This window comes from Danio aesculapii, chromosome 1 (assembly GCF_903798145.1).
Source record: "Danio aesculapii chromosome 1, fDanAes4.1, whole genome shotgun sequence".
Taxonomy (NCBI): Eukaryota; Metazoa; Chordata; class Actinopteri; order Cypriniformes; family Danionidae; genus Danio; species Danio aesculapii.
In genome coordinates this window covers 63,201,001-63,211,000 of record NC_079435.1, presented here as the reverse complement: position 1 = coordinate 63,211,000, position 10,000 = coordinate 63,201,001, and the positions used below count along the sequence as shown (strand labels likewise).

Genomic DNA, 10,000 nt, shown 5'->3' with positions numbered 1-10,000 from the left:
TTTTATTCTGTATTAAAAATTGCCAAAATACTGATATAGAAGATAAATATAATGACATTTTGGTAAATCTTTAATTCTGAGCTGAATAAGTAGATGAGTCCAGTATTAATAGTGTTAATATTTTCTGAAATGAGCTGCTTTGATTAATTAAGTGTAGTAAATACATGAAGATTCAGTAATGGAGGATATAACAGTATTTCTGCAGCTCTGAGATATGATCCGCTTTAGGTCGTGAGTCTGTGATTCCCAGTGTGTCACAATATTCGGGAGCGGTTCTTCTTTTGTCATGTGGAGCAGACAGAGGGGTGGGGTTATGTTTGCTCATTATGAATTATTCATGAGAGCGCCTCTGATTGGCTGCTGGAGATATGAGATGCAGGAGTGCTGAACTTCAATGACTCTGAGTCACCAACCGTTCTGATGAGTCAGCTCAGTGTGATGGCGCTCTCTGCTGGACACTGAGGGAACAGCTCATGCACTGACACTGACCGTGGTGTGTGTGTGTGTGTGTGTGTGTGTGTGTGTGTGTGTTTCAGGCTGTGTGTTTGCAGCTCATGCTGTGACGTTCGAGGTGACTGAGGGAAACTCCACCTGCATTAAAGGAGAGCTCAACGCCAGCTTCAGCATCTCCTACAACACTACCAACGGAACGGTACACTTACACACACACACACACGCACACACACACACACACACACACATACACACATACAGCAATATTGTATGCTGACTTTAATGATGTGTGTGTGTGTGTGTGTGTGTGTTTGTGGTAGAGGGTGTCTGTGTTCGCGCTGCCGGCGTCTGCATCGGTGTCGGACCGGAGCTCGTGCGGATCCGCTGCTGTTCCTCCAGAGCTGGCGCTGGTGTTTGGAGACACACACGCACACACACTCTCTCTGCTGTTCTCCAGAGACCAGCGGCTCTACAGGGTCTCCAACATCAGCCTGCAGTACAACCTGAGTGATGGAGACACCTTCCCACAATCCTCCAGCACAGGTCACACACACACACACACACACACACACACACACACACACACACACACACACACACCTTCCCACAGTCCTCCAGCACAGGTCGCACACACACACACGCACACACACACACACACACACACACACACACACACACACACACCTTCCCACAGTCCTCCAGCACAGGTCATACACACTCACACACACACACACACACACACACACACACACACATACACACACACACAGTCCTCCAGCACAGGTCATACACACACACACACACACACACACACACACACACACACACACACACACAGTCCTCCAGCACAGTTCATGAGCTCACACTCTGATATCCACTCATATATATATATATGTGTGTGTGTGTGTGTGTGTCCCGCAGGTGTGCAGTCAGTGATAGCGAGTGTGTGGGAGCTGATGTCGGCCAGGTTGAACAGCACGTACAGGTGTGTGAGCTCCAGCTCCATCAGTCTGAGCGCAGCAGTCAATCTCACACTCGCTGACGTGCGCATGGAGGCCTACATGAGCAGTGCGAACATCAGCGCAGACGGTAACACACACACACACACACACACACACACACACACACACACACTGAACTGAATCAAGACTGAACTGCTTTAAATCAGTGTGTGCTGTATTAAACTGTAGTGTGTGTGTGTGTGTGTGTGTGTGTGTGTGTGTGTGTGTGTGTGTGTGTGTGTGTGTGTGTGTGTTGTAGAGAGTGTGTGCAGTGCAGATCAGCCGTCTACAACTGTAGCTCCGCCCCCCAGCACCACCACTGCCCCGCCCCCGGTCCCCCCGGTGCCGGAGCGAGGAAACTACAGCGTTACCGACGGCAACGGCACTGTGTGTGTGCTGGCGCTCATGGGTCTGCAGCTCAACATCACACACTTCTCCACAACTCGAAACCAGGTGATGCTCACACACACACACACACACACACACACACACACACACACACTCTATTCACTCTCTCTATATCATCCAATCACTCTTAGTCTCTCTCTCACACACACACACACACACACACACACACACACACACACACACACACATACAGACCAAGTGTGCCGCAAGCCTGCTTTTGAGTGAAGGTGTCGGCCGTTAGATCGCCCCCTGGGGGCTGGCTGCAGTACAAGTCATAAAGCCCGCCTCCTCTATGTTAATGAAGGAGACCTGAGCCCAAATAAAATAATTCATGACACTTGCAGTAAAGTATCCTACAAGATGGTTCTGGTCGATTAAGGCTCTGGTCATCAGCTGATAGAGCTGCAGATCTTCATTTCTGTAGGCAGTGTGTTTTTAGCTGTAGTTTAATAGTGGGCGTGTCATCGTGATTGACAGCTGTGATTGACAGCTTCTCAAAGCAGACCGTCTGAGCTTCAGGAGGACACTGAAGTGTGATTATTGCATTTCTGTGTTATTTTACCGTGATATAATGAGTTCAGCAGTAAACTATAGTGTCTGACATACAGGATCTGGTGGAACACTGCTTATTCAGTAAGGTCAGGGCTTTATTCAGCTTTATTACTTTGCTGATACACGTCTAACCACCCAGATAGCAATATACACTCGGGCCAGTTCCAGCTAGATTCTCGCCTGCCGGAGACTTACCCCTCGACCCGACTCTGTCTGCTGTACCTACTCAGACTGGATGCCTATGGACTTATCGTCTGATTCCAGCCCGAGTCAAACAAAGGACAAAATAAATGATCATAAACCTGAGTTGATTGCACAAGTATGAATAAATAATAATAAAATTGAATACATGTTGTAAGTTAAATGTAAGTGCTTATATTTACATCAGCGAGCTTTTATAGTGCAGATACTGACGGTCCAGTGAGAAGTTAGGGGGGTGTGGTTTATTTGATGTACAAGTCAGTCTCTCTCTCACACACACACACACACACACACACACACACACACACACACACACACACACACACACACACACAAACTCTCTGCTGGTGTGAGGTGTGTTGATGTCTCTGCTCCTCCACAGAGCGTCTCTGAGCTCATGAACCTGCAGCCCAATCAGACCACAGCCTCGGGGTCATGTGGGGTCACAGACTCCAGCCTCAGCCTATCAGACGAGAGGACCAACCTGACCTTCAGCTTCACCCTGGTCAGACTGAGTAACTGACTGTGTGTGTGTGTGTGTGTGTGTGTGTGTAACGCTTTTACAGTGTAGATTGTGTCAGCAGCTTCACATAAAAGGTCACAGTAAATAGGAACAGTGTAGTTCAGTTTGTAGTGTTTAAGTTCAGTTCAGTTGAGCTCAGTTCAGTGTGGTTTAATAATCACTACTGAGAGTCCAAATACTGAAGAGCAAATCCAACGATTCCTGGTGGAAATGGAGGATAAAGAGAATAATTAGCGTAGCTGATGTTCATAGTGTATATAAATCTACCGCCTACATCTGATGCTGATATTCTGGGAATAATCAATAGTCCAGAATTAATTGAGCGTAGTGGACGTGAGGGGCTATAATACACCAGGAGCTCCCTCAAATACTGGGCAGCTCAGCCGTTCAGGGCTTTGTAGGTCATCAATAAAATGTTCAGATGTATAGGATATTTATTAGGGAGCCAATGATGACAGAGCTGGAGTAATATGATCATCTCTCTGTGTTCTAGAAGCTCTCTAGCAGCTGCATCTGAACCAGCTGAGGTTTGTTCATCAGGCCAGCAGGGAAACCGCCTAGTAACGCATTACAGTAATCTAATCTAGAGGTCATGACAGCATGAATAAGCTTTTCCACATCAGACACTGATAGCAGATGTTGAAGATTGGCAGCATTAAGATGAACAAACAGTTTTACAGCTGCTGAAATCTGGCCTTCAGACGACAGGCTGCTGTCAAACACCCCCCCCCCCCCCAAACTACTGACTGAAGATGAGGACTGAACTGAGAGTCCGTCAAGGGTTAGACGGTGCTCTGGGTTTATGTGTGTGAGGTTTTTGGGTCCAATAAGCAAGAGCTTTAATCTGAATTTAGTACTAAGTTATTAGACATCCAGTGTTTAATATCAGCTCTACAATCTGTTCATCTGGTAAATTCATACCTGTGATCAAAATGTGCACGAGAGTTGTGTTTTGTGTTCAAGAGTGTGTCTGAGTGTGTTTACTCTGTATGTTTGCGTGTGTTTGTATGTGTGAGTGTGTGTTCGTCTGTTGGTATGATTGTGAATGTAAAAGTTTGCAAAGGAGTGATTGTGTGTGTACTCAAGTGAGTGTGAGTTGTATTTTGTGCATGAGAGTGTGTGTGTCTGTGTGAGATAGTGTGTGTTTACTCTGTCTGTGTGTGTGTTTCTGCAGAACTCCACAACACAGAAGTATTATCTGAGCGCTGTGAGTGTGTCTGCGCTCTGGCCTGACATGAGCGGTGAGTGTTCACTACTCCACACTGCACACTTACTAGTGCAGATTACCAGTGCACTACAGGCTCAGCTGATGTGTGTGTGACTGACCATTGTTATTAACCTGAGATTCAAATATGAGAGAAAGAGTTTCTCCTTAAGACGCTCTCAATAATCAGCCAGTGCTGAAGCAGAAGAAGCTCATGTCAGAAGAACACACTGCAGTATTCTGCTCCACCACTGGCTGATGATTGAGCTCGTCTTCAGGAGAAACTCACTTCATTTTGACAACTCGTATTGTCTTGATTTCTGAAATAGTTTTACTTGTCTAGAAAATGCTATTGATTTATATACACTCAGCGGCCGCTTTATTAGGTACACCTCACTAGTACCGTGTCGGACCCCCTTTTGCCTTCAGAACTGCCTTAATCCTTCATGTCAGAGACTCAACAAGCTACTGGAAATATTCCTCAGAGATTTTGCTCCATATTGACATGATAGCATCACACAGTTCCATATCCACAATGCCAATCTCCCGTTCCACCACATCCCAAAGGTGCTCTATTGGATTGAGCTCTGGTGACTGTGGAGGCCATTTGAGTACAGTGAACTCATTGTCATGTTCAAGAAACCAGTCTGAGATGATTGGGGCTTTATGACATGGTGCGTTATCCTGCTGGAAGTAGCCATCAGAAGATGGAGACACTGTGCTCATAAAGGGATGGACATGGTCAGAACAATACTCAGGTAGGCTGTGGTGTTGACACCATGCTCAATTGGTACTGATGGACCCAAAGAAAATCTCCCCCACACCATTACACCACCACCAGCAGCCTGAACCGCTGATACAAGGCAGGATGGATCCATGCTTTCATGTTGTTCTGAGCCGAGCATCTGAATGTGGCAGCAGAAATGGAGACTCATCAGACCAGGCAACGTTTCTCCAATCTTCTATTGTCCAGTTTTGGTGAGCCTGTGTGAATTGTAGCCTCAGTTTCCTGTTCTTAGCTGACAGGAGCGGCACCCGGTGTGGTCTTCTGCTGCTGTAGCCCATCCGCCTCAAGGTTGGACGTGTTGTGTGTTCAGAGATGCTCTTCTGCAGACCTCGGTTGTAACGAGTGCTTATTTGAGTTACTGTTGCCTTTCTATCAGCTGGAACCAGTCTGGCCATTCTCCTCTGACCTCTGGCATCAACAAGGCATTTGCGCCCACAGAACTGCCGCTCACTGGATATTTCCTCTTTGTCGGACCGTTCTCTGTAAACCCTAGAGATGGTTGTGCGTGAAAATCCCAGTAGATCAGCAGTTTCTGAAATACTCAGAGCAGCCCGTCTGGCAGCAACAACCATGCCACGTTCAAAGTCACTTAAATCCCCTTTCTTCCCCATTCTGATGCTCGCTTTGACCTGCAGCAGATCCTCTTGACCATGTCTACATGCCTACATGCAGTGAGCTGCTGCCATGTGATTGGCTGATTAGACATTTGCGTTAACGAGCAGCTGGACAGGTGTACCTAATAAAGTGGCCGGTGAGTGTATTAATACATCTATACATGTATGTAACATGTGTGTATCCCCTCTGCAGGTGTGTTTGTGACAGTGAACCGCTCTCTGTCTGCGCTGCAGTGCAGTGTGGGTCGCTCATACGTGTGCAGCGCTCAGCAGACGCTCTCAGTGACGCCGCTCTTCTCCATCAACACCTTCAGACTGCAGCTGCAGCCCTTCAACATCACCGCCAACCGCTTCTCTACAGGTGCACACACACACACACACACACACACACACACACACACACACACACACACACACACACACACACACACACACACACACACACACACACACTGACCACGTCTGTTTATCTGAGTGGTGTCTTTCTTTTTTTTTGAGGTGTGTCTTTCTGTGTGTGTGTGTGTGTGTGTGTGCGTGTGTGTGTGTGTGTGTGTGTGTGTGTGTGTGTTTCTGCGTGTGTGTGTGTGTGTGTGTGCATGTATGTCTAAGTCTGTGTGTTTGTGCTCGCATGTGTGTGTGTGTTTGTATGTGTGTCTCTCTGTGGATGTGTGTTTTGTGTTCATGTGTGTGTGGATGTGTGTGTGTGTGCGTGTGTGTGTGTGTGTGTTTCTCTCTCTTTAACCTTCACTATCAATACACTACTGTACTGGTTGTTCAGCCCTGGAGTGTGTGTGTGTGTGTGTGTGTGTGTGTGTGTGTGTGTTGTGAAACAGAATGGGCAGGAATCATTATTAGTCATTCTAAATGAATAATCCTGTGTGTCTGTCTTTGTCTCTCTCTCTCTGTGTGTGTGTGTGTGTGTGTGTAGCGGAGGAGTGTCGTGTGGATCAGGAGAACATGCTGATCCCCATCATCGTGGGTGCGGCGCTGGCGGGGCTGGTGCTGATCGTCCTGGTGGCGTATCTGATCGGCAGGAAGAGAACACACGCCGGATACCAGACCATCTGAACACCTGCAGCTGCATCTGTCTGATTGGCTGATGCAGACCCACTGCAGCTACACGCTGGACAGAGAGAGAGAGAGAGAGAGAGTGTGTGTGTGTGTGTGTGTGTGTGTGGATTCATTCTGTGATGTGTGTGTGATCAGGTCATAGATAAGGATATGTGTAAGAGAGCGTGTTTACTCGAGAGAGTGTGTGTGTGTGTTATTGTGGCACTTCTCATGTGGTTTTATTAATGTGTGTGTGTGTGTGTGTGTGTGTGTGTGTGTAATAATGACAGTTAGAGGTCAAAGGTCATGAGCTCAACACAAACTAATGGACGTGAACAGGACTAATGAGTTGAGTCTGGCGGACCCTCGTCTGTAGATCAGCATCAGTCTGACAGACCCTCACACACTCCTCACTGCAGGCTTCAGTTAGTCTTTGTAGTCATTTTAACTCGGCTTCTGTCATTTTATCACATCACCAGATTTACATAAGTGTGTGTGTGTGCGTGCGTGTGTGTGTGTGTGTGTGTGTGTGTGTGTGTGCGTGTGTGTGCGTGCGTGTGTGTGCGTGTGTGTGCGTGTGTGTGTGTGTGTGTGTGTGTGTGTTTAATTCTCTGCTAAGGGTTTTTAAGTTAGGGGACTGATCTATCATTAGCCCAGCGTGAACACATTACACCCGTGGAAAGGTATCATAATGAGTGTGTGTGTGTGTGTGTGTGTGTGTGTTGCTCTGGCATTATATGACACACCTGATCTGAATAATTGATTAATGTTCCAGTTGTTTTTGTATCATGAAACCTGAATAGAGCTGCTGCTGAATTACCCATGAGTCCACACACACACACACACACACACACACACACACACACACACACACACACACACTGCTGTTGAGTGAAAAGGGAAACGGTGACGTGGTGTTCGTGATGCTGGAGTGAATGTTTGATTCTGATCAGTCTGCATCTGTAAACTGTGTGCTTTTCTGCCACGTTTGTAAGAAGCTCTTCACTGTTTTAGCACCTTTACAGTGTTCTTCATCATCATCATCATCATCATCATCATCAGGACAGGATGAAGGCTTATTAGCAGCATTAATTCAGCTTAATTCAACATTATTAGTACAGCACTTGTCCATCTCATATGTGTAATGAATGCTGGAAGACTGATGATGATGATGATGATGATGAAGCTCACTGCTCTGGGCTCATGGGTTTGCAGTTGGTTTGGTCACATGACATGTCTGAGTGTGTTTATCTCTGCTCTATTTTTGTTGTGATTGTTTATTTTTCTGCATCAGGGTTTGAGGTTAATAAATGAATAATGACTTCCACATGTCAGTGTTTGAGTATTGATTGCTGGAGCTTTTCATCAGTCGACTCTGCTGTTCCCAGTTTACCACTCCAGTCTACTCTTCACATTATGAGTCAATTTCTTCACAATTCTGAGTGGATTCTTTACGATTGTGAGTCCAGTCTTAGTGATTCCATAAGAACGTCTCATGATTTCAAGTCCACTTTTCGCGATTCAGAATCTATTCTAAGTCTACTCTTCACAATTCAGAATCTATTCCTCATGATTCTGAGTCCACACTTCTTAATTCTGAATCGATTCTTCATGATTCTAAGTCTACTCTTCACAATTCCAAATAGATTCTTCATGATTCCGAGTATACTCTTTGCAATTCTGAATCATTTCCTCATGATTCTGATTCCACACGTCGCAATTTTAAGTTGATTCTTCATGATTCAAAATCCACTCTTCACAATTCCGAGTCAATTCTTCATGATTCTGAATCGATTCTTTGTGATTTCAAGTCCACTCTTCGCAATTCTGAATCAATTTCGATTTCATCCTTTGTGATTCGGAGTCCACTCTTCGCAATTCTGAATCAATTTCGATTTCATCCTTTGTGATTCGATGTCCACTCTTCACAACTCTGAATCGATTCTTCGTAATTTTGAGTCTCCTCTTCGTGATTCTGAATCAATTCCTCATGATTCTTAGTCCACACTTTGCAATTCTGAGTTGATTCTTCATGATTCGAAATCCACTCTTCAAAATTCCGAGTCGATTCTTCACGATTTCGAATTAATTCTGAATCAATTCTTTGTTATTCCAAGTCCACTCTTCACGATTCTGAATCAATTTCGAATCCATTCTTTGTGATTCGTAGTCCACTCTTTACAATTCCAAAACGATTCTTCGTAATTCAGAGTCCCCTATTCGTGATTCTGAATCAGTTTCTCATGATTCTTAGTCCACACTTCACAATTCTAAATTGATTCATCGTGATATTGAGTTCCCTCTTCGTGATTCCATATCGACGACTCATGATTTCAAATCCACTTTTCGCAATTCAGAATCAATTCCTCATGATTTTGAGTCCACACTTCGCAATTCCGAAAAGATTCTTCATGATTTTCAATTAAGACTCCATTCTTCATGATTCTAAGTCTACTCTTTGTGGTTCTGAATAAATTCCTCATGATTCTTAGTCCACACTTCACGAATCTGAATCAATTCTTCATGATTCGAAGTCCACTCTTCACGATTCCAAATCAATCCCTTACGATTCAGAGTCCACACTGCATGATTCAGAACTGATTCGAAGTCCACTCTTTGCAATTCTGAATTGATTATTTGCGATGCTGAGACCAATCTTCATGATTCCGAATCAATCTTTGAGATGGTGTCCACTCTTTAAGATTTCAAATTAATTCTTCTTGATTCTGTGTCCTGTATTCTATGTCCACACTAGATGATTTAGAGTCTACTTCCAAGGTGATTCTTTGCAATTCTGAGTTGGCTGTTCCCATTATTTCTCAGTAATCCGCCTGTTCTTATGATTCAGGTCTACAGCACACACGTGTAGTCTACTCTTTATATGAGTTTATACCATTTAAACCCAGTTTCTTTCTGAGAAGTCTGGACTTTTAATAATTTCAGGTTATTTTCAGTTAACAAAAGTGATTTTAATAAATCAAGATTAGCACAACAGACACTGAAACTGTTACCCAAGATCTTTATTATTATAAAGGTGTTTAAATGAGTTCTGTAGACAAATATCAGTTGTGCTTATACAGCTTTTACAAAGATGTTAAATGGAAATGAGTTTAAAGAAGCGGCAGGATCTGTGTGTGTTTCTCCCACAGAATCTGACCATCTGACCTATATTAAAATAAACAGTGTTGAAGACATCAGTGTTCTTAC

General features: G+C 44.7%; 2 protein-coding genes across 3 annotated transcripts in view; one reads left to right on the top strand and one right to left on the bottom strand.

Annotated features, from left to right (window-relative positions):
- The window catches only part of lamp1a (lysosomal associated membrane protein 1a), a 15,391-nt gene extending 7,271 nt beyond the window's left edge, over positions 1 to 8,120 (top strand). The window contains exons 2-9 of the mRNA XM_056464186.1: positions 537 to 652; positions 774 to 996; positions 1,375 to 1,542; positions 1,714 to 1,907; positions 2,998 to 3,120; positions 4,313 to 4,379; positions 5,937 to 6,104; positions 6,672 to 8,120. Of these exons, the coding sequence (XP_056320161.1) occupies positions 537 to 652; positions 774 to 996; positions 1,375 to 1,542; positions 1,714 to 1,907; positions 2,998 to 3,120; positions 4,313 to 4,379; positions 5,937 to 6,104; positions 6,672 to 6,811 (1,199 nt within the window). The 3' untranslated portion in view covers positions 6,812 to 8,120. The remainder of the gene's footprint in view (positions 1 to 536; positions 653 to 773; positions 997 to 1,374; positions 1,543 to 1,713; positions 1,908 to 2,997; positions 3,121 to 4,312; positions 4,380 to 5,936; positions 6,105 to 6,671) is intronic.
- A 1,675-nt stretch (positions 8,121 to 9,795) lies between these two features.
- Positions 9,796 to 10,000, bottom strand: part of grtp1a (growth hormone regulated TBC protein 1a) — an 8,695-nt gene continuing 8,490 nt past the window's right edge. For both annotated transcript variants that reach the window (XM_056464168.1, XM_056464176.1), the window contains exon 8: positions 9,796 to 10,000. This exon is cut by the window's right edge and continues 308 nt beyond it. The gene's annotated coding sequence lies outside the window, so the exon portion shown is untranslated.